This window comes from Neovison vison, chromosome 3 (assembly GCF_020171115.1).
Source record: "Neovison vison isolate M4711 chromosome 3, ASM_NN_V1, whole genome shotgun sequence".
In the NCBI taxonomy this organism is placed as follows: domain Eukaryota; kingdom Metazoa; phylum Chordata; class Mammalia; order Carnivora; family Mustelidae; genus Neogale; species Neogale vison.
Genome location: NC_058093.1, coordinates 24,811,279 through 24,837,878, shown reverse-complemented (window position 1 = coordinate 24,837,878; position 26,600 = coordinate 24,811,279). Strand labels below are relative to the sequence as shown.

Genomic DNA, 26,600 nt, shown 5'->3' with positions numbered 1-26,600 from the left:
TCGAAGAGGCAAAGGATGGAAATTAGCTAAATAGTACGTGGTTAAGACCTGGAGCCCCAGAGAAGGACCTCTTGATAGGGGCTATAGCTGCCACCAATGCAGCCATCATTACAAATGTACCTAAGGTGGGACCAGAAGGAATAAATGGTCCAATCTCTCCTCCTACCCTCACCTCTCCTGTCAGTGCTTTTCACTGGTCAATTCCAAAATAAGTTAATGGGCAAGTCAGCTTTCTCAGGGGAATGAAGGATGGGAGAGAAGAATACAGAATGAATGAGCGGAGGGACGGAGCCAATAGAAAATGACCTCTCTGTGTCTCATTCTCTATCAATCATCTATCTGGATACTGATTGCAAAATCATGTTCTATACTCTGTTTTGTCACTCTTAATCATCAATAACATCATGAAAATCTACCCTTGTACTTCATTACATACACATTTATTACTTTTTAAGAGTCATGGGGCGCCTGGGTGGCTCAGTGGGTTAGAGCCTCTGCCTTCAGCTCAGGTCATGATCCCAGGGCCCTGGGATCAAGCCCCACATCAGGCTCTCTGCTCAGCAGGGAACCTGCTTCCCTTCCTCTCTCTCTGCCTGCCTTTTTGCCTGCTTGTCATCTCTGTCAAATAAATAAATAAAATTTAAAAAAAAAGAGTCATATGGTATTCCATTGTATGAGTTACTTTAGCAAGTCTTAAGCTCACACATTTAATTTATTTTCAAATTGTCTTTAGTTATTATCTTTTCATGATTGCTGTTCAAAGATGCCCTTTTGAATTATTTTTGACTATTATTTTATAATTAGTATGAACATGTTCTCTTAATTTTATCATTCAACATTGAAAATGAGAATCTCTAATAATTTCATCACATGAGAAATCTAATTGACTTTGAATTGTAGCAAATATGGTTTTGTTAACAAAACTTCTACCTTTATTACTGAAAATAGTAGAGCAATATTTTAATCTGGTTGACTGAGATATGATGAGGCTATTGAGTACACTGTCAACACAGTATCATCACAGTATAATCAATGAGTTATTTTAAACTCCAAAGTTGGGACAAGACTTTCTTACAAGTAGCAATGTTTAATTGGATCAACAACTTCAGGAAGCGAGGCGGAAAAAAACCCAAGAAAATTACAGGATATTTTGAGTCTAGGCAGAATGGAGGTGATGAATCTAGAAATATAAATGAGTTCAAATATCACAAAACAAGCTGGAGGTCAGCTATGGCAGACAAAGTAAGTTAGTGTAAAACATTTTAAAAGAAAAGTCATATTTATTCATGAAAAACCCACAGGACTAAGCATTAGAATATATGCTAGTGAAATGAATGATATTAAAATTGATGAAGTATCATACAGATATAGGGTATTATTCTAATAGTCCTCTTACATTGAGATGAAATCTCTGAGCACAGTGTCCCATTGCTTCATTGTTCCAGAATGCATAGCGATATACTCCAAAATTCTTACTGATATAATTTTTGCCCTACAATGAAAAGACTTACCCCATGTAAACTTACAGAGGAGCAAATATCTTCAAGAATATTCTTAAAAACTAACCAAACCAATTTAATCATAAAATATTATTGTTAGTCTGATAGTAGTAAAAGTTAAGTACCTCTAAATGTTATTAATGTCAAAATGTCTCTGTACATGTTTTCACAGCAGTAATGAGGGGGAAATTGTCTATCGATATGAAAGTGGAGAGTAACAAAACCATGAACTCTCTCTCCCTCAACAGAACATTCAGCAACACTCACATAAAATGTCATGCCTGCTTTTTAAAGAAGAAAGTGTTGCAAAAATAACAATAGTTTATCAAATTACCCATTATCGTAATGTCATTAATTGCTGTCTATTAGGAATGTCTGCAGCATTTAGATTTCTGTAATATTTTATATAATTGAGTCTGTGGCTTATATCTCACCTCTCTTTAGACATAAATAAGGATCATAATTTTGCTATGATTTAATCACCCATAAACCAACTTACTGATTATTCTTTAACTTGATCAAATATGTTGACACTTTAAAAAAATATTTTATTTATTCATTCATTCGAGAGAGAGAGAGAGAGAGAGAGGAGGGGGGCAGAGGGAGAGGGACAAGCAGACTCCACACTGAGAACAGAGCCCAATGTGGGGCTCAATCTCAAGACTCTGAGATCATGACCTGAGCCAAAAGCAGGAGTCAGATGCTTAACTAACTGAGCCACCCAGGTGCCCCTATATTTGCTCTTTTAAGTTTCATGTGTTATTCTCTTTTGGCAAGATTTTAATTGACCTATATCCTATCTAATGTGCATGTACTTTAAAAATTAAGATAATTTATTAAATAATTTTTAAAAAAATAAATATCAGAGTTTAGACCATAATGTCTAAGACCATCCATGGCTAACACTATATAATACCTCATATTTCTCTTCACCTGACCTCACACATGGAAAATACATTCTGATGTAGAGACTTTGTACTGCTATTCTTTCTGCCTGGAATCTTCTTCCTATATATGGTTATGGTTATAATCTATTCTCTTAACTCCTTCAAGTCTAATTATCTCTGAAAATCTTCTCTCAAGTAATAGTCTACCTCATCACTCTCTACTCTCATCTTAATTTTTTATAGTACTTATCACCACTTGGGATATATGTTGGTGTTGATTCTATTAGTTATTTATCATGTCTCCTTCTGAGCTTTCCCCCTTAAATAGAATGTAAGTTCCATGAGAGCAGAAATATATATATACATATTTATGTATATATATATAAATATGTGTATATATGTAAATATATATAATTTATATATACATAATTTATGAGTATATATAATATTAATCTTTCTGTCTCAGCATCTAGAATAGGGGAAAATAAATATTTCTTGAAAGAACTAAGATATCAAATGAGATAAGGGCCAGGAAGGTATTAGCAAGGCATTGTGATGGTTAATCTTATGTGTCAACTTGGCTAGATCATGGTACCCATGGTACCTAGTTTTTTAATCTAGTGTTTTTTAAACACCAGTCTAGATGTTACTATGATGGTATTTTCACATGTGGTTAATATTTAGATCAGTTGACTTTCAGTAAAGCAGATAACCCTCCATAATGTGGGAAGGCCTTATCTATTCAGTAGAAGATTTTAAGAAACAAAGACTAAGGTTCCTCAGAAAAAAGGAATCTGCCTCCATAGTGCCTTTGGACACAAGCTACACACACAAACACAGATACACATACCCTTATTGACTCTGTTTCTCTGGATACTCCTGACTAATATAAGCATTTGCTATGCAAGCATATTGACATAAAAAAAATCACTATAGTAAATAGATTAACCTCACCATTCCAAAGATACAAATGTCAGATTAAAAAACAAACAAAACCAAAAAAGTTAAAAAAAAATAAAAACAAAAAATTCCCACAAAAAGATACGAAATGTTACAGTATGGAAAGAAAGATCATCAGGGAAATATTCCCCCCCCCAAAAAAAAATAGGGTGCCAATTTTTATTGTGGGACAAAATGGAAGTTAAGGAAAATCACCATGAAAGTGATTATACATTGATAAAAGGAAGACAAGATCAATAAGATACAATGATTATGAATATATGTATCTGAAAATATAGCCTCAAAATATATGCAGCAAAAACTGAAAGAACTACAAGGATAAAAATTAATTAACACTTGTGGTTATAGATTATAATATATATCTCAGAAACTGACATATATATATCTCAGAAACTGAGAGCTCAAGTAGTCAAAATATAAGAAATGTCATAAATGATTTAAATAAGCTCAAACTAAGAGTTCCATAAAATGTTTGAACCCACAAAAGATACACATATATGCATTCTTTTTGGTTACACAAGGAACATAGAACAAACTGTCCATACTAGATGCCACAGAAGATCAACTAAATGTGAGCCATCATCTCAGGGTCCTGGGATCAAGCTCCGCCTCGGGCTCTCTGCTCAGCAGGGAGCCTTCTTCCCCCTCTCTCTCTGCCTTCTGCTCTGCCTACTTGTGATCTCTCTCTCTCTCTCTGTGTCAAATAAATAAATAAAGTCTTTTGAAGGTGAGCCATGTTCTCTAATATAATTTAATACAATTTGAAATTTTGAAAAGGAGAACTCTAAAAATCTCAGGAAACAGGAACTCCACTAAATACTTTTGAAAAAGAAGAGCAAAGAAAGTTGCTTCACATTCATATATTAATACTAGAACATCCAGCAATAATAACAGAATTGTACCAGCTCAAAAAACAATGTTATCAAAAGATTAGAAAGAAGATTCTGCCTGTCTATGCATATGAGATTGATCTATGATAGAAGTAAAATCACAGATCAGGATGTAAGGTTTAAATTGTATAGTTGCTAGTATTAGGAAACTGTCTTACTAGACAGAAAAATTCAGTTGGTTCTCTCACTATAGCCTTTGAATTATTGTTCCCAACTACTTGCTTCTTTCTTGTAATGGGATTTAAAATTCCCAGTCAATAACATGAGATGTGCTCTTAAACTCTGTAGTATTAGTATACGTCTCCATCTAAGTGGCTTTGGGCTTACCTTATAACTTGCTATGAACATACTATGGACAATAGGATATTAAGTAGATGATATTTGTCATCTCCTAAGAAGATTTAAAAGTGATTGCATTATTTGGCTTTTATTTCCTGCTGTGCTTACTATTTGAGGATCACATGTCCCACAGAGGCCCTGGGGTCCAGAATGAGCCACACATGGAGTTCAGCTGAGCCCAGGAAAAACGCATCAGGCCTGAGTTACCTGAAACTCTCTGTAAATGAGCAAAAAAAGCAAATCCTCTGGAAGATCCCGGGTTTATTTATTATTTGTTTGTTATTATTGCAGGAGACACTGGGTGATAACCCCTGCTTGCACCTTGAATTGAAGCCAGAAATGTAAATGTTAAGGATAGAGAGAGGAAGATGCAGGAAAACACTGTTGTGACATAGCAGTAGGGAGAATATTCTTAAGTAATCTCCCCAAAGAAGAAAAATTACTAAGATAAAAAGAAAATTGTTTGGATTCCATGAAATTTAAAGATTTCAGTTCAATGAAATATACCACAGATGAAATCAGCAAACTCTTTGAGAGAAATCTACAGTTAAAACCAACAATAGATTAATATATAGATAATTATTATAAAATTATAGGTCCCCAGAGAAAGTAAACTCAATTGAAAAAATGGGCAAAGGTAATTGATTCACAGATGAGAAAATCTGAAAGACCAAAAAGTGTGTAAAAAGATGTTCAATGTCACTAGTAATTAGGAAAAGGCAATGTATACAGTACCCATTATATTGGCAGAATTAGAAAATCAAATAACTTCCTGCCTTAGTCTGTTTGGGCCACCATAGCCAAATACTATAGACTGGGTGGTTTAACAACAGAAATTGATTTTCTCACAGTTCAAGAGACTGGAAGCCCGAGATTAAGGTACTAGCACAGTCAGGTTCCAGGGAAGACTTTCTTCCTTACAGATGCTTTCTTCCTGAGTGCTCACATAGCCCTTCCTTGTGCATGTGCATGCTTCTTCTTATAAGACCACCAATCCTACCAGATCATGGCATTACACTTATGACTTCATTTAAAATTAACTAACCACCTAAAAGCTCTGCCTCCAAATGCAGTCACATTTGGGGTTAGGGTTTCAACATATAAATTTGGCAGTGGAGAGTGGGGGACACAATTCAGTCCGTAGTACTACTAAATGTTGATAATGAGATTTCTTGAAGGACGGTAGACTAGTACAGTGATTATGAAGAGCAGTGTGGCTGTGCTTATGAAATTAAGATACACTCTGTGGCATAGCAAGTCCTCTCCAGAGAAACTCTCACAGAAGCCCGCCACCAGGATATGCATGAGAATATTTAGCATAGCATACATTGAAGTAGCAGAGGCTTACAGGAACTTAGGGGCCCATCACTAGTACAATGAACAAATAAAATGTTAAGATGAATAAAATAGAATAGTATCCTGTAGACAGAACTAATAAACCTGATAAACATATCTTAAAAGGAATAAAACTTAAGAACATAGTATAGAATAAAAAAAAACCAAGAAATTAAATGGACTATATAACAAAATACAGTTTTTAGAAGTCAGAGATATATACATTCACAGAACATTTCTACATATCCTTCAAAGATACCTATAAATTAGGAAATGTATCGAAGACATTTAAAAACTTCCATGGAAGGTGGAGGAGAGTGACAGTAGGGAGGGGACATGAAAGGAGAAAAATAATGGAATCTGATGAGAATTATTTTATACTGAAAAGTCTGATAGCCCTTGCTCTTGGTACTTGAGGATGAAGAAGATAAAGAGGATCACATAAATGAAGAGGAGGGACTTAAACAAGAGGAAGAGGGGGAAAAATGAAAGACCTAGATGAAAGAGGGAGAAAGGCAGAAGCAGCATAAGTATCCACTGTCACAACTAAATTCTGATAAGAGTAAATGGATCCTAATGCAGCATGGATGAAGGAACAATCAAACATTAGGGGAGGCATAGTGAAAGGATGACACAAGAAAGAAGCAGTAATCAAAACTTTGAATTAAACCAAGCCCATGAGAATATAGGTGGGTAATGATATCATTAACACTACAGGAGGGTCTGCCTTTTTTCTCTGCTTCCATACACAGCTACAGGATACTATTCTTTACCAATAACACTCTGATGGCACATGTAGCATATTGCATGTGGAAGAGTTTGCTTCGAGTTTTCACCACTCCCAGTTATGACCTGCAGATTCATGTATATTGCTTCAGTTGACTTTGTAAATAGAATCCTACCTACATAACACAGATCCCAGCATTTAGAACAGTGCTTGGCAGGTACGGGGCTTATACTAAATATTTGTCAACTGAACTAAGATAATCTCTACAATTAGACCAACAAAAATACAAGAGAGAGAATGATGAAATACTAGGATAATAAAAGGAATGGCTTGAAGTGCGTACCTATTATTCCAAGGTGTTTATCAAACTCATTATTTAAAAACATTAACAGAGTACTGATTTTCTTAATATCAATACTAGTTATATCTTCCTTTCAATTTTTTTTCTTTTGGTAAAAGAGTACATAGTAAAGGAAGTTGCATGAAAATGAATTTAAACAATTTTAATTTATACTCCTCTTATATTACAAGTGAGAAAAGATACTTCTAAGGTCAATCAGATTTGAGTAAATCATATTTGAATATTGTTAAAAATTCAATTTTAGATAAATATAACTGCGAGTTATCAAAAGTACCAACTGTGCAGCTCCATCTCCAAGAGTAGCATGCTATTTGGTCTGGGTTGATTTGCACATCTGTTGAACTGCAACTTCACTTAAAGGATTATCCTATTAAAAGGTATCAGCTTGGCAAATTAAAGATGATTATCTATTCAATTTTATATACACAGTCTATTAAAAAGAAGACAAATTCTTGGGCAACTTGACTTTGGACCATGAAGTATGTATAGATTGCAAATTTTAACTGTTTAATTTTAAATCTAATCACTATTATATGCTATTAGATTAAAATAACATATTCTTCTTAATACTATAACTGTGTGACCCTTAGAAAAATTAAAAGGTCTAATTATGCTTTATTTCTTCATACAAATACATTTTGCTTGATTAATATATGTGTAAGAATGTCATTAGTCATATTTCAAAATGACCTATGCTAGCATGTACATATAATTTTTATTACATCTGCAAACATACATGCATAGGTAATTACAGGCATTGGGCTATATTACCGCCCCATGATATTAAGATATAGCTTTTAATGCAATAATTTATCACACTTGTTACACAGATACAAATCATTTTGATTTCTTAATTGTGTTGAAAATAATTATGCATTAGCTCATTAATTGTAATATGTATATAACTACTGTAAATGTAATATTTATGTAATCTGTAAATCCATTTGAAAAATGCTTCTTACATTAATACTAGAAAACAAAAATTAAATGTGATGATACTGATATAGAATTTGTCATTATTTGAACATATGTCAGATTTAAATTGTTTGTATATAATTGTATATCCTTATGTATGTAAGCTTTGTAACAACTTCCAATGAGACATTTTATTTACATAGGAAAACATTTCCGAGTGCCTTTTTGACATGCCTATAATGCCATGTTTATACTTCAGTGTAGTAGAACTATATCAGAGAGCTAGCAATAGCTATACTTATTCTTGTTTTAAAAATACTGAACAAAATTAAGAAATTAACAACACAAATGTGACTTCTTTGTATCATCTGGGCAACTGCAGTCATTGATTGCACCTGTATAATGCTGTAATTGGTAAGATTGATTGGTTATTTTCTGCTCTGATGTAAGCAGAATGGACAAGATTCTTATTATCTCACATAATTGTATAAGAAGAGTTTAATCAAGTCATTAATCTATTAAAACATTGGGACTTATGCATTTTTTTTGGCCAAAATTCCTATTGCTACAGAGACTGAAGGTATTTCTGGGTATGCAAGAATAAAAAATTTGTATTTTTGAGCAATACAACTGTCATTTAAATTTCAGCTCAATTTTTAAATAATCTTGACTTTTATATTTCCCTCTTGAATCAAAGGAGAGTGGAATATTTCACTTATATTTGGATATTTTATTTTCAAGTTTTAAGTACTATAAAATGCGCTCAAGTTTTATTTTAGAATATTATTTTTATCTCAGAACACCATGTGCTGATGAATACAGGGAAATACAATGTGAAATTTTGACTATAAACTTAGTTGATTAGGTCACCTATCCAAATCTCTCATTTTAGAGATGATAAAAGTTGAGGTCAACCGAGATTAAGTGTCTTGCTCAATTTCAAGTTACAAATCATAGATGATTTTTTTAGAGCCTCATCTTGTGCTACACTCAGTGCTCTTTCTGACTCCTAAGATGACAATAATTTCCAGATGGTTCTAAAAATCAATCTATATTCAAATATTGGTGAGTATTCATGATTTGAAAACATTATTTTTATTATTTTTATTTTTTTTAAAGATTTTATTTATTTATTTGACAGACAGAGATCACAAGTAGGCAGAGAGGCAGGCAGAGAGAGAGGGGGAAGCAGGCTCCCCACTGAGCAAGGAGCCCGATGCGGGGCTCGATCCCAGAACCCTGAGATCATGACCCGGGCCGAAGGCAGAGGCTTTAACCCACTGAGCCACCCAGGCGCCCCCGAAAACATTATTTTTAAAACTGTGGATACAATTCCATAAGGGAGGCTTCATAGTTTTTGCAATGATGTTGTCATTAGATTAAGTACACAACCTTTTAAATATAATCTGAAAGAATAAGACTTTGTAACAGGTATAAATTCTACTATATTTTGAAAAAATCACTAACTTTTATTTATATTAATCTGTCATAATTTATGTAAATCAAATACATTTTAGTTCTCAGAATTTGTGGTCCATTTTGGGGATGATAATTTAAATTTAGCAAATACTATGGCATTGCCACCAATCAATCAGAATGGATGGTACAACAATCAGAACAAGTTCTGGCCATAACAGTTGGTACAACTATGAGTGTTATCCATGAATTAATATATCTTTGTCAATATGCCTTTAATTGAAGTTTTCAAGGTGTTCCCACTTATCAGCATGTTATTTTCCATACTTGCTACAGGGTAAATAAAATTGCTTCTAATATAAGAAATCGCATGAAAAAAGAAAAAAAAAAAAAAGAAAAAATAGGGTTTTTCCCTACAGAGGAAGTATAACCAGTCTCTATGAATCTCTAAATTTTTTATGTACAATTTCCTAGAGCTAAAGATTGAATGAAATGCAATTCAGGTTTTCGTAAGACTATACAAATATGTACATTTATTAATATGTATATGTAAATAAAGCTCTTAAAACTCTTTGAAATGGGAGAAATGGAACCAAACTCATAGTGTTTTGATGATTAAAAGAGAAAGTACCTTGCCCAGTTCCTCGAGCATAGTATATGCTTCATTCCAGGTATTAATCATACAGTTGGGTCTCCAAGGGAGATACATAATCTGATTTCCTTCAGTTCTTCCAGTTCCTTTCTCCAGTATTTGAGAGGCCCATATTCTACTTATGCACAAAATGGATTTGTATACACAATAGAGCCACGCAAGCAGGGAAGAAAATAATGGGATTATAAATAATTGAGTAGGGTCATCTGGTCACCTCTTCTCTCATAATTTATCCTCTCTCCTAAAGGCTTTCTTACTGGGAAATTGATGTGGTAAAATGGGCTTGCTCTTAGGAGGAGCAACTTAGGTTAACTTTGTCATGTGCCTTAGAGATAAAATAAATCTGCCTGCTTTCTTACATTCTTATTTCATCAGGCCAGGATTTAAATAAATGAAAGAAAGAGAGGTCCTGCAGGTGTTCCCATAATCCAGCCCTGCCTGATTCTCTGAAAATAATTTATATTGAGGTGTGGGGTTGGAGTTCTAGTCCCCATTAGGAAGATGCAGACACTTAAAATACCCCCTTATGCAGAGGACACATCAGAAACCTGGCAGATTATTATTAGGTTATTACTATTAGGTTATTATTTTGGGGAGATTCCTTTTGTTGTTGTTGTTGTTGTTGTTGTTGTTGTTTCTTTCAGAGACCACAAATTGACAACTAGGGACAGGATTCTGCGCCTTGGTCAGCTCTGAGTCCAACACTGCCAAGTGGTCATTACTGGAATTATTTCAATATTCATAGCAAATGAATCATTTGTGTAACAATGTCATATATCACTATGAAACTGAGTATTATTAGTAAAATGAAAGGCGGAATAATATAAAGTTTAAATTTTAGGTTCTGGAATTAGATTTGATGGATTTGAATTTCGATACCACATTTGATCAGCTAGGGTCACTGGGCTTGTTCTTAACTTTTCTATGTCTCAGTTTTCTCATCTTTAAAAAAGGGACAACTGTAACAATTTCACTGAGTTTAGAAAAGATTAAAAAGGTCTTTCCATGAGCCAACTCAGATGGTTCGAAAACATTGGCAAAGGGGCTAGATCTAGAGGTGTGGGCTGTTGCCTCACTACTGAGGTCATACCCTTCTGCGTACTCCAGTGCAGCAGTTTTTTTCTGTAAAGGACTATATATTAAATATTTTAGACTTCCTAGCCCATACAGTCTCTGTTGCAAATACTCTGCTCTTGTAGTATGAAAGCAGCCTTAGACAATATGTAAATAAATGGGTGTGGCTGACTTCCATTAAAACTATATATAAATAAATACAAGTCAATCTGCCCATGGACAGTAGGTTGCCTATTTCTGTTCTACCTACTGTTCTGAACTGCAATGTTTTTCCAGCTTGTTTGGTGGATATACAAACTATTCCTAGGCTTGGATGATCTCTGGATTTTTCCTCTTAAGTATTCAGATAGATTTTCCCCTGACCTTCGTCTGTCAGGTATCGATCCTCATTTAGCTAAAGACCAGAGGGGATCTTCTGGAAATCTCCAGGACCCTCACTATGTGCTGTGGAATTGAGCCGGCTTGGCCTCCCTCAGTAGCCCACTCTGTTTCTTCAACTCCCAGGTTTCACTCTGGTTTCTATGGGTCTGTGAGGCACAGGGTTCATCTTACTTACTTTCCCTCTCTAAGTTATTATTCTCTTTCATTGCTCAATATTCTATGTTTGAGATACACTCATTTCATACATTTGTTTGTTTTCTTAGTTGTCTCAGGTGGTAAAGTAAATCTGCTCCTTGTTACTCTATCTTGCCTCAAAGTGGAAATCCCAGTAGGTTTCTGATATGTCGCACACAAAGAAACTGAGGCTCAGAAATATTTAAAAATCTCACCAACACCATTCAGCTAGTAAGGAGTGGAGGCAAAATTCAAAGCCAGGGCTTCTAACTTCCAAGTGAGGTGCTTTCTCCACTAGGCTACACTGCTTCCACCAGAAGAAATTAACCACAATCTTGACTTTTAAATATAGAACAATGACCTGTAGCTTTTACTAAGAGAAATGGATAAATCCAATGTGAAGCAAGGATTTTGAAGTTCTTTTATTATGTTTTAAAAACTTCAGAGGGGTCTGATGCTTTTCATATTTTCCAGTAGGGTCATTTTTTCTATTTTAGCATATAATTTATATTGTGGTTCTGCTTATGGAGAGTATCTAGGATTGTCTCCAAATGGTGGGGAAACTTGCCCATTTTGATGATCTGATACTGATAAGCTTCCTACTGGAAAGTCCCCAGCTGGCTTAAACGTCAGATTTTGCATTTTCTAGGGATGTGACTTTTTTGCAAATGTACTGGAATTATCTTTTACAAAGGAGGGGAAAACATTGCTAAACTACATAAAAATATGATGAAATGAGAGAGGTGGACAAGTTTATGTATAAACTCTTACAGTTCATTTTTATTACTTTCACTACGCAATCCCATTTAACATTTTCTGAAATAATAATAAATTTTTGAATGGTAAAACATATGGCATTTGAATATGCCAAGTGAGAGATATTATTTAGATAGCAAATATTCACAAAAATGTGTAGCATTATATTACCAGGATGCTCTCAGTTTAATGAGAAAGGAACACTTATTCCTTTTCAAATACTAATATATGTATGTATCTATAAACACAGATAATCTGTGTATGTCACAAGCGATGTATTTGCAAATAAAACATTATGTAAATAATACTGTGCCACATACAACTCCTCTTTTAAATGCATGAGAAGCTGATTTCTTACAGCAGCAGGAAAGCTAAATTCTAAATGATAATTCATATGTCTTTAAATCTTTTGATCTCAATTATATGTATATACAGCATTTCATATAACTTCAGTTCTTAACATTTAAATTATTTTTAATATTACATGAAAAGGAGTTTTGACCCTTGTTTCTTTAAACATTTATTCACCGGTATTTACACTTTCACTAGAAACTGCTGACAGTTAACACACAGCCTTGCGCATCTTACTCGCACACCAATATGTTCACACTTTTTCTCACCCCTAAAATGAATGGGATTGCTTCTAAACCCCTCCCAGCTAAGATAAAACATGGTAGGTGACTGGACTAGGATTTCTTCATAATAGGATATACATTATCCCTTTGAAACACATTAGAACACTGTAAGACAATTATTTCCTCCATTATTTCTATGCGGACACTAAGTTCAAGGAAATTAAATAATTTGCTTAACACCTAAAAGGCAGCGAAAAACTAAGGGTCTGAATTATAGTCTATATTCTTTTCCTACATGACAGGATTTCAAATATTTTTATCAAAGATATGTTTTTAAAATTATACACTATGAAGGATCTCAATTTTAAAATAAAGTACTATTTCATGGTACATATTTAATTTTATAAATTCAAAATGAAAATATTTACTTATAAGGCTAATAAATAATGAGGCAATTTTGATATACATAAAAATGTGAAATCAAATATTATGGACAACAGTTTCAGCCTTTCAATGATCTCTACTCCAATTTATTTCTTTACAGTGTTGGATTTGCAATGACAAGAAATTCCTTATTTATAAAGATATGTCATTGCATATGGAAGAAGTTCTTTTTAAACAGCACACCCCATAATCTCAAGATGACTTTCAATTAAACTGATCCAGAGACAAGATATATGATTAGAAATTTTTGTTTCTATGGTGATTATTTAGAATATCTAACAACTACTCACATTCCTTATATTAAATATCATAAACAAAATGCTACCAATACATCTACATTTATTATATGATATTATGATAAGATTACATGTATGTTTTCAGTATTTTTTTCTTAGGTCCGAGGACATAGCTGAGATAGCAGACTAGAGCTTACCTCACACTGGTTGAGTCCTAACAGTATATAATTGCACGATTTAATTCTGTTATAGTATTTCAACTAAAAAACGTGATTTGGCACCACCTAACTAACGTGAGCCTCAATAAATGTTAATTGTTCTCAGTAGTGCAAATATACCCCTGCTTTTTGTGGAAAACAATTCTATCATAGCTGCTGGGAATAGGTTAAAGTATGTCAAATTAATGTATATTTTGAGCTTATAAGTTAGATCTGATTGTATCCTCATAGTTTAAATATTTTTGTGATATGTTTACAGTTTTTGTTTAATTTTTTCTTGAATAAATGCATACTAGATACTATGTATCCCTATTCTTATTTTGATTTTGTTTTGCTCTTAAATTCATTACTCTCTACTTTCTTTATTACCAACATAATTTCTGGTATTTTACTTTATGATTTTTTCACCTCTCTGTTCAGACCTTCAGAATGAGCACTTTCTCTGTTCGCCCTAGTTCTTCCAACTTTTGATATATTTCAATCCTTTTAAATGAAGAAACACTGAAGACTTCTCCTCTACAGAAGCACAAATTTCCCATTATTTAATGAGAAAAAGGCTTATGACATTAATTTCTCAAACACATAGAATTAAAATTAACTATAGTATGTTCCTTGAAGAAATGGTCTAAGGGATGGGAAAGTTAGGTTGAAATTATATACCCTCAAACTGATAAAGTGTTTTCATTAATAGGGTCCCTAGTTTACACTTTTTGTCTTTTATGTTTCTCATTGTTCTGCCCTTGAGTCTTGTGTTTTTGTTGATATTAATGTATAATAAAGAGTATAGCAGTCACAGAGAGGAACACTAGTTTTGTTGTACCCAAGGACTTAGATGATATTGACTTGTATGAAAGTAATTTTAAATTAGGTGTGTTTGACTATGCGTAGGAAAGAGATTTGGGCTGATGACAAGGGCAGTAGAAAGCAAGTAACAACATAGTTAGACAGTAAAATACATATCTCTTATTAGTTGTACCACATTTCAAAGTACTCTTTAACTTGTATTATTAGCAAATACAGTAAAAAAATTTTTTTGAATTTCACAAGAAGGGGGCCCAGGAGAGGGAGCTGGAGAAGCAGGCTCCCTGCTGATCAGGGAGCCCAATGTGATGCTGGGTTTGATCCCAGGACCCTGGGATCATGACCCAAACCAAAGGCAGATTCTTAACTGAGTCACCCAGGCACCCCTAAACTGAAATCTTAATAGGCCTTCACATTATAAAATAAAATTCTCATAGTTGGGATGTTTTATTCTATAGAATGTGTTTTTTTTTTTTAATTTTGACAGACCATAAATGGTTTGATGTCAAGAACATTACTAAAAGCATTTTTAAAGAAGCATGGTTCATATACCAACCTGTAATGGGAACACAACTTAAAGTTGGTTAAAAAGACAAACTTAACTGAATTCTAAATTTTAGATATGTGATGACATGAAACCAGTCCTATGAAACATATAATTATATCTCTAGAATCATTCCTAGAAAATACATAACTTCTGTACTATTGAATTAGTAAGTATAATTTTTAAATAAAACATCATTATTTCCTTTATATGTATTTTATCCTTGTTTCTTCATCTAAAATTATCATCTCTGTAACTTTGACCTACTACAAATATATATCAAAAGATTTTAAAAACACAAAATTTAACACGGTTCAAGATGTGTGATGCTAGCAAAGGAAAGTTATATTATCTAATATTATCTAAGATACACATTATTTAACATAAACTCTTATTAAAGATACAGATGTAACTCTAATTTTCATTTTTTAAATAGATAACTGGAAACACTGTATGTTGCTATACTATTCATTAACAGCAAGTGTAAAATATTTTATTTGTTTGACAATGTTTATATTATTGCAGAAAAAATGCCAAACATAATTAAATAATAATATTAAAATTATCAGTTATAATTATTGTTGTGAATGAATGCAACAATAAGATGAATGTACATCTCAAAGTAATTATAAAATTAAGATATATATAATATTTTTGATTATAGGACTAAAACATTCCATTAAAAATGTATCAAGTTTTATCCAACTTTTGTTCTTCTCTACTCTTGGCCATTTTGCCTTCATAAAAACCCAATTCACTTACCTTGGATGGTGATTCTAAAGGATATAGACTCCAAATTTCGCATGACACTGCTAAGAATTTGTGTTATCGATACTAGCACACACTTATCTTTTCTATTATCTCTTTCTTTATATATATGATAAATATAATGCTTTCATAACATGACATAAGATATATAATGTAAAATATAACAACATACTCTAAAATAATAGTAGAACAAAAATTTACATAGGAGGGAACACAATAAAATTCTAGGGAAACAGAAAAATTTCAGAACAAATGTTAAAGTTGTTAGCTTGGTCACAAACATTAAACAAAAAAGATCCTACCTGATGAATCAAAGTTCACTTCATTGCCAGGACTTGGACCTATATCAATGGACACAATTGGTAAGAGCTTCCGAAAATCCCACAGTTTTGTTACTCCACAAGCATCACAAGATGCTATCATGTGACCCTTTAAAGTATTAGAAAAAGAGAGAAATTAAATACATACATACATATGTTATATATATATATAGATATAGATATACATAGTGACTTAGTCAACAAGGAAGAATTGTGTTACAATTTTATTAAATCCATAAGAATGCACTCTTCTAAACTGAAGTGTTCATTGTATTTTTGTCTTGGACATAAAATTGTTATAAGATGATCATATATATATATATGTATAAATTCCTAAATTAAATTTTGGAAGATGATTTTTCAGGAAATAATTTTGATTATTTTATTACTTAAGAACATATAATAAAAATGTGCATACCCATGTAATTCCTCTCTCTAATAAACACACACACATATCTATCTCATGTTCATGACATATGTGATCTACACATAAAACTGTATATACGAAAACATTGCACACAAAGTGCACCTCACTCTATATCCTTGCAGTTTGTTAGCATTGATGGTTTATACTTAAGATACAGTAAAAATAAAACAGAGGTAGGAAAACAAATAGACACAAGGAAAGAAGAGTTTTTATCAAAGCGGGAGAAGAAAGGGGCCAAGTGGAATTAATGGCGAGGAAGCAGTACATGCTGTGAACTGTGAGACAAAATTATTAGAAAATATTTGGGGTTATTTTGATAATGTGCAATGGGATAAGGAAAAAGATAATGTATAAAGGGGATGGAAAACAAAAGGAATCATGGGTGGATTTAAGTGTAATGGGAACAGTGGTATCTATTTTCCCAGTATAGAGGTGCCAGTTTGGATACATTGGTTTGAAGCTCAAAGTCTGTCTACACCCTTCCTGCTGGTTTCTTAGGAGATGTTTGTTGGGCATCCACTTCATGGCAGAAACTGGGATACAGTGATGAGTAAAAGGGGTCTCTGTTGCCTAAGCAGCTCATAATCTTCACTCATTCTTATCACAGTGTCATTTAATTTTATTGTCCACTTACCAACTGAAAAGAAATATTGGCCATATCAGGCTCATACATAACATCTATAAGTGATTATACTATATACTGTTTCCAATTAGATATATAGTTTCCCTTTCAGCTCCAGCTTAATTATTTTTAACGTCAAGTCAAAAATCATCCTCTCGCTTTTTTCTTAAATACTCTAAAATGTTAAAGATAACTTGATTTTTGTACAATTATCTCACATGATTTTTTTTCTCATTTATTTCTTGATTTCTACCCTTTCTGGGAAAAAAAAAATGTGCATTTTGTATTACAGTCCAAGCGGACTCTCTGTTTTTCCCTAAACAAGTCAGAAATGCAACAAATGCCATCAGTTTTAAAATTCGGTAACAGTCGTCACTGGCAATGCAATACAACCTTGTCCCCAGTCTAATAAATGGGATGTTTAATCTTTTTTATGACTTAAAAGGAACTTGGAGAACTTGGAATGTTTTCAAATATGTAAACATGTATTGTAAGAATTATGAAGAATCGGTGAATTTAATTTTCAGAAAAGACCAGTTCTCAGTATTAGAAGGGAATATTAATGCTAGAAATTAGAAAGAACCCTTTCCAGATGTAATGGCTTTCAAATATCTTTCAGAGAGGAGAGAATGAAATCTTTTTTTTCAACTTTGGAAACAGAATAAATTATAATGGCAACTTAATTTGGAGGTCCTTCTCACTCGCTGAAGGGAGGTTATAGAAATCTTAAAGTGTGGTTTATATCACTAAACATTAAAATATGAGGAAATACACTAAAAAATAGTTTCATCATTTTGGGGGGGTTAAAATGAGTTTTTAATTAGTTTTAATATTTTTTACATTTAACTTCCACTGCTGCCAAATGATCAATGCATAAGAGTTTGATAATATTAAAATAATAAAAGTCAATACTTATTAAATGCTTTCAATGAACCAAGTATTGTACTAAATGATTTCTTAATAAATAGTACATAATTTTAAAACGATTTTGAGTGACATCATTTAGACAAATTTCTACATTTCCCATGGCACTTAGAAGTCAGGACAAAGCATATATGACAGCAAAACAAATACAACACTTTATTAAGTGGTAGAAATACGTTTGTGTTCAGATTTGATAACCGAGAGATTCTTGGTAGTGAAAGAACTGATCAGCTACGCTTCCATTAGCCAGTGAGACAGACGTGGCGGTGCCTATCACGTCAGGAGCATAGTGGAACTCAAAAAGTATTTGTTAAGTCAATAGATGATGAAAGCCTCATTGGGGCTTACCTAGAAGTTTTATTTTAGTCCAAGTTCTTCCATAGTGTTCTTTTTTTTTTTTTTAAAGATTTTATTTATTTATTTGACAGAGAGAAATCACAAGTAGATGGAGAGGCAGGCAGAGAGAGAGAGAGAGAGGGAAGCAGGCTCCCTGCTGAGCAGAGAGCCCGATGCGGGACTCGATCCCAGGACCCTGAGATCATGACCTGAGCCGAAGGCAGCGGCTTAACCCACTGAGCCACCCAGGCGCCCCTCTTCCATAGTGTTCTTAAGATAAACATTAGTTCTAACCCTTGTGGTTCTGAATCATTTTGATAAAAGGAAGAGAAAAGATGCAGAAAATCCATAACCATAAACTTGGAATTAACCTCAAAACCTTTTATTCCTCCTCTCATCTCAGGGGAACTGGAGACCCATCTGCCAATCTCCTTCCATGACATAGAAGAACATACTAAAATACTGTCAAGCCAAACTGCATAGTGTGAGCATTGAGGGATCTGAAGAAGGAAAAACACAGAAAAGGGGTTACCTGACAACATGGGGTAAAAGCAAGCATTTTTGTCTACAACTTATATCAGGGAAGAATGCAAAGACCTACTATAGTTAGGCCCTTAACCTAAACAAAGAAAGATCATTTTCATCGAAAATACTTTTTACAGAGAGGTAGAGTTGTATGACAATCTTAAAGTAAGTAAAGACTCCAGAGTTTTGGGAACCTCCCTAAAATGGGATTCTAATTGACATTCGTACCATTACTGATACTGAGGAAGACAACGTAGGAAGGGTGTTTTTATAGAAAGCTCTCAAAAACATTCAGATTCAGATACATGGCTATTTTTGTGACAGCGAAACCCTAGGACCTGGCAGAGTTTCTGTAACATGTTTGACATTTGATCTTGAATAAACCATTGAATGAGTGAATATAAGGGGAACAGAGAGCAATTAATGTTGACTGTATGTAATTTAAAAGGATTCTCCCCCAAGTAAAGAAATGTTAAATGAGCTGACACTCAGAAAAAAATGCTTTTGTGATTACAAATTCAAATAGTTATATAAAGCAAGCAGAATTTAGCAATGTGGACAAAGCATGTAGTCTAGGTCAAAGTCAATACTCATGACTCCTCACTGCCCTTGTTAAATCCTTTCCACCTCCACTTTAAAGATCTTATGATGAGAAGAGCCATGTAGTCATAAAGTTAATTATAAGTTAGAGTACAGCAACATAAAATCAAACTAGCTTCCTCTAGACTGCCGGAAACATAGTGGAGAACATTTAGCATATGTATTGAGGATCATGAGTATTCACACTTTTGATACTTTTCATACTTCTGAATTTATTATAAAATTAGAAAAAGATAGACTAAAAACTAGAGTGGCACTATTTATAAATAAATAAAATGGAAACAAGTGAAACCTGTAATAACCAAAAAGGAAGAAATAAACCTCCTGCCTCGTGGATCCAGAAAACTGCGAGCAGCACCATTTATGCAAACTTGACACCAACAGCAGCAAGAAGACAAGCAGACTGAACTGCTATCTCTCTACACAGAGGTTCCCGACATATTTATATGTTGTAAAACAAAGAAAGAAAAGGAGAAAACTGGGATGCTAATGAGATCATTTCTAATTTAAATTGTTAATTAAAAAATATTTTAATTAACTAATAGTATTCCTTAATGTAAAGATATTTTATGGCTTTGTATAACTTTCAAAAACAAATTTTAGAAGCTTGAGCATTAACATCAGTTTGGGGTTAAGAGACCATTTTTCAGCTAGGGTAAGAAATGTCATATAGTGACAAAATATTCTATATGAAAGTCTGATCTTTATATGGCGTGGCAGGAAGAAATATAGAGGATCTTAATTTATTATGGAAAACACAGTTCCAATTTGATTGTACTCTAGATCTCCACTCTGATGAATCAGCTAAGTACTTTCTTGGTTCAATTCACTAGGTTATACACATACTTTTATACCTTTATTTTTCTTATTTTCTTTTGGAAAGTTAACTTACAGAACAACAACAACAACAGTATGTAAATAAGCAAAATACGTTTGGGTCCATGTCATTACTTCTTTTCTGCAAAGGTTCTTCAAGGCTGAATAATATGCTATGTATAATGTTCTTGTTCAAAGAGTTATACAGTATAACAAAGAGTCAAATGAATAATTATATACCAACTATGCACATGAAAATGTTATAAATTCTGTACATGAAAGTACCTCGGCTTAGGAGTACATTCCCAGGATGCCGAATATCACATAGTAAATGTTCAATAAATGATTGAAGTGTAAAAGAATAAATACTCTGGATGAATTATTATGAAGTCATAAAAATAATAATTATAGAAACAATGTAAAAATGCAAAAGTTTATGCTAAACTGTGGTTACACTGATTGAAAATATAAATACATATGTATAAATATTAAGTGAAGAGATGCTTTAATAAAAACCGCCCTATAATTTTTTTTTAAAGATTTTATTTCTTTATTTGACAGAGAGAGAGACAGCGACAGAGGGAACAAAAGCAGGGAAAGTGAGAGAGGGAGAAGCAGGCTTCCTGCTGAGCAGGGAGCCTGATGTGGGGCTTGATCCTACGATCATGATTTGAGCCAAAGGCAGATGCTTAATGACTAAGCCACTGCCTTAGTGCCCCTAAGGGTGCCCCTGCCCAATATTTTTTTAAGACTTTATCTTTTGAGGGGGAGCCAATTTTAAGTTCACAGTGAAATTAAAGGAAGGACGCAGAGGATTTTCCATTTCCTCTCTCCCCACTCACACACACACAGCCTCCCCCATTTACATCTACTACCAGAGTGGTACATTTCTTACAGTTGATGAATCAAATTGACACATCATAATTACCCAAAATTCACTGGTTATATTATGGTCATTCTTGGTGTTCTATATTCTATTGCTTTGAACAAATATATAATGACATGAATCCATCATTATGGTATCACAAGAGAATTTTCATCACCCTAAACATTCTCTGTGCTCATTCAAGCCCCCCACAGTACCCCTTACTCAACTTCTGGGAATCACTGACCTTTATACTATCTCCATAGCTTTGCCTTTTTCAGAATGTCATAAAGTGTGAATCATGCAATACGTAGTCTTTTCAGATTGGCTTCTTTCATTTGGTAATATGCATTTAAGTTCCTTCAATGTCTTCCTATGATTTGATAGATCATTTTTTTATAGCTGGATAATATTCCAAAGTCTAGATGTACCATAGTTTATTTATCCATTCACCTACTGAATGATAGCTTGGCTGCTTCCAAGTTTTGGCAGTTACGAATACAGCTGTTATAAACATTTGTGTGCAGGTTTTTGTGTAGACATAATTTTTCATCTCCTTTGGATAAATACCAAGGAACATGATTGCTGGATGGTATAGTAAGAGTATGTTTATTTTTGTAAGAAATTGTCAAAATACCTTCTAAAGTGGTTATACCATTTGGCATTCCTACCAGCGTAGAATGGGAGTTTCTGTTGTTCTACATCCTCACCAACATTTGGTTCTGTCAGTAGTCCATATTTTGGTCACTCTAATTGGTGTATAGTGATCTCTCATTTTTAATTTGCTTTTCCCTCATGAAATATGATTTGGAGCATCCCTACCTATAAACACATATTTGCCATATGTAGATCTTTTTTCATGAGGGATCTGTTAAGGTCTGTGTCCCATTTTTTTAATTGGGTTGCTTATTTTCTTATTGCTGAGTTTTAAGAATCCTTTATATATTTTTAATAGTAGTTCTTTATCAGATTTGTTTTTGTAAATATTTTCTTCCAGTATGTGGCTAATCTTCTCATTTTTTTGACATTGTCTTTCACAGATCAAAAGTTTTTAATTTTAATGAAATCTAGCTTATCAATTAATTTTTTCATGGATCATGCTTTTGGAGCTGTATCTACAAAAGCATTGCTACACCCTAGGTCATCTGTGTTTCGTCCTCTGTTATCATTATAGGGGCTTTATAGTTTTTTATTTAGGTCTGTGTTCCATTTGAATTCGTTTTTGTGAAAAGTGTAAAGTTTGTGTCTAGATTCACTTTTTTTGCATGTATATCCATTGTTCAAGCATCATTTGTTGAAAAGACTACCTTTGCTCCATTGCTTTGTCTTTTTTCTTTGTCAAAGATCAGTTAACTATATTTATGGGGGGGTCTACTTCTGGGCTGCCTATTCTGTTCCACTGATTTGTCTGTTTTTCACCAATACTATAACATCTTGATTACTGTAGCTTTATAGTAATTCTTGAAGTCAGCTATGTTAGTCGTCCAACACTGTAATTTTTGATCAATATTGTATTGTCTATTCTGGGACTTCTATCATCTCCATATAAACTTTAGAATCCATTTATTGATATATAGAAAATAATTTTCTAGGTTATTTATTGGGATTGTATTGGATATATAGATCAAGTGGTAATGGATGGGACCTTACAATATTGAGTCTTCCAATCTGTGAACATGGGACATCTCTCCAATAATTTAATTCTTCTTAGAGTTCATTGATCCGAGTTTTATTGTGTGTGTGTGTGTATAGGAAAACAAAAGTTTTTTTGTGTATTAACCTTGTGTCTTGAAATCTTGCTATAATCACTTACTAGTTCTGAAATTTTTTTTTAACTAATTCTTAGACAGTCACATCATCTGTGGCCAAAGACAATTTGTTCCTTTTCAACCTGTATAAACTTTGTTTCCTTTTTCTTATCTTATTGCATTATCTAGAACTTGCACTACAATGTTGAAAAGGAGGAGTAAGAAAGGATATCTTTGCTTTGTACCTGATCTTAGTGGGAAGTTCTGAGTTTCTCACCATTAAGAATGATGTTAACTGTTATTGTTGTTGTTTTTAGATATTCTTTTTCAACTTCAGTAATTTCCCCAACTATTCCCAGTTTATTGAGAGTTTTTATCATAAATTGTTATTACATTTTGCCAAATGGTTTTCCTACAGCTATTGACATAATCATGTGATTTTTCATCTTTTGTTGATGTGATGAATTATATTACTTGATTTTCAAATGTTGAATCAGCTTTCATAACTATGATAAGTTCACTTGGTCATTATGCATTTTCTTTTTATCCACTGCTATATTTGATTTGCTATTATTTTACTGAGGATTTTTACATCTATGTTCATGAAAGATATTAGTCTGTAGTTTTCTTGTAATATCTTTGTTTTGTTTTGGAAATAAAGTAATGCTGACTTCAGAGAATGAGTTAGAAATTATTCCCTTGGTTTCTATTTTCTGAAAGAGATAGTAGCAAATTGATATAATTTCTTCTATGAGAAGCAAATTCCTTTTTCTTTTTTCTCCTTCTGGTATTCCCATTATGTGTATGTTTCATCTTTTATAGTTGTCCCACAGTCTGTCCTTGGATATTCTGCTCTGGTTTTTTGTTCCATTTTTTTCTGTATTATTCTCTTTGCTTTGATTTTTGAGGATTCTATTGAAATATCCTCTATCTCAGAGGGTCCGTCCTCAGCTGTGTCCAGTGTACTAATATGACCCTCAAGGAATTTTTCATTTCTGTTACATTATTTTATCTCTAGTAGTTTAATTGTTGTTTTTTCTAGGCTATCCATCCTTTTTTTATGTTAATTGTCCATCTGCTTTTTTTTTTTCATGCTCGTTAGCCATTAGAGCCCTCATCATATTAATCATAGTTGTTTTAAATTAGTAGTTTGATAATTACAATCTCCCTGCCATGTCTGGTTCTGATGCTGTCTCTGTCTCCTCAAATTGTGTTTTTCTTTGTTTGTTTTTTTTGTTTGTTTTTTTGTATACCTTATATATTTTTTCTCTTATAGTTAGACATAATACACTAGGTAAAAAGAACTTCCATAAATAGGATTTTATAAATACAAGTCAGATATGGAGTGAGAGAAGGGTTCTATAGTTCTATAATTAAGTCTTAGTCTTTTAGTGAGCCTATGCCTCTAGACCATGAACTTCATACATGTTTCTCTTTTTTCTCTCCTCCTCGGTGGGGTAGAATGGCTAGAGTGGGCTAGTTAGGCATTTCCCTTCTTGCATACGGAAGACTTGAGCCAGCTGCAGTTGTGTATTTCCCTTCTCCCATGTCAGGTAGGTTCTGATAATGCCCCAGCCAGTTAGGCTTTGAGTATATCTTTTAATAGTGGGAGGTCATGAATAATTTGGGTAGAAAGTCCTTTCATATTTTAAATGTAAATAATAGTATAAATAATTACATTACTTAAAGATCAAAATTATATATTATTCCAAATTAATTGCCAAATACGTTATTTTTTATTTTTTAATACTTTAAAATAAATGCAGGATATGATATACTTAGGCATAGGACCTAATAGTTTATCTTATAATATACCCATAAGTAATGTCACAGTTGATTCTCACAACTACATGATGAGCCAAAATTTAATTCTATCTCATAATTTGTGGCTAAATAAATTTTACAAGAATTGAACAATTTATTGAGGGCTTCTGGTCAATATGATTTTAAAAATAGAGCTACCACCAAGAAAATTTTAAAATAATAATAGCTCACACTAATTGAGCAAATACTATGCACTACTCAGTGTCCCAAGCATTTGTACTTGTATACACATATATACAAATATCAAGTAATCCTAAAAAACCAAACCAAAACAAAACAAAACAGAAAAATCAGAAATACCACTATGGAGTAGGCTGTTATCACCATCCCCTTCTTATGGATGAGGAATTTGAGCCACAGGAAACTTCATTGACTTTCCCATTGCTTATGTAATTGAAAGAGGAAGAGTCAAGATTTTGCACATGTTTGGCTTAGAATTTGTGCTAACCACTAAACTATACCATGTCCCAAGAACAGAGTTAAATATATATATATGTATATATGTATGTAAATATGTGTATATACATGCAATATAAGATTTCAAAGAATGATACAGATAATAGGAATAATCCTCACTACAGAAAAATAAAACAGAAACATAAAGTAGAGACTAGAGATGAAACCATAGGTCTCTGGGCTCTGGGGTTAGTAGCAGACCCTAGTTATTCAGCTTTTGTAGGGTAGCAGAAGCTAAGTGTTTTGTGTCAGATGGAAGTTAAAAAGCTGCCTTATTACTAAAACCATGAGTAATGAAATTTTTACTGACACTATGAAGCTAACAAAAGTTGCTAGCTAATGCTATTTGAAACTACAATTTATATGAAGTTATATAATTAAGGAATCTGCAGTTTTTACAATCTCACAGTCTGGATCTGAACCAAGTAACAAACTCTAGTGACTGGTTCTGTGTTTTTTAAGACCAGAAGTCAGGATTCCTGACTCATAAATGTAAGACTTATCGTTTGGCTACTGGCCTAGGAGAACTGGGACAAAAGAAATAGCCACAATACTGAAATGAGGAGTAAACACAAATAAAAAGCTAGATAGACAAAGGAAAGGAAAAGAGAGAATAACTCTTCTTACCTCACTCAAAAGAAGCTACACATTTTTTTTTCCTTAACATACAAAGAAATTTGAAGCTAATAAAGATAGTCAATAATTGAAAGATAAAATAGTCTGGGTGCATTAAAATTATAGAAAAACTGAAAAAGATTTTTTTAAATTAAATTAATTTATTTATTTTCAGGAAAACAGTATTCATTATTTTTTCACCACACCCAGTGCTCCATGCAATGTGCCCTCTATAATACCCACCACCTGGTACCCCAACCTCCCACTGCCCCGCCACATCAAACCCCTCGGATTTTAAAGTAAGTGTGTCTCAAACATTTTAATGAAGAGCTAATACTCATTAAAAAAAAAAAAAAAAGAAACGAAACAAAAGCAGTCGAAAGTGACTTAAGAAAGACCAAGAAAATTGAAACATTAATCAGTAAAGGAAAAAGGCTTAATAGACACAATATACTCTAGACTAGACAGAGTTGAAAAGGTAGTTAGTGAATTGGAAGAATATACTGGGAAATTCAGCTAGATTGCAGATGTAAAGATAAGAAAGATGAAGGCATGAAGATCATTAAGAGA

At 33.1% G+C, this 26,600-nt stretch overlaps 1 protein-coding gene across 1 annotated transcript in view; it reads right to left on the bottom strand.

Moving 5' to 3' along the window:
- Nucleotides 1-26,600, bottom strand: part of SPAG16 (sperm associated antigen 16) — a 1,041,622-nt gene that overhangs the window by 269,418 nt on the left and 745,604 nt on the right. Inside the window, exon 15 of the mRNA XM_044241541.1 lies at nt 16,255-16,381. Within this exon, the coding sequence (XP_044097476.1) occupies nt 16,255-16,381 (127 nt within the window). The remainder of the gene's footprint in view (nt 1-16,254; nt 16,382-26,600) is intronic.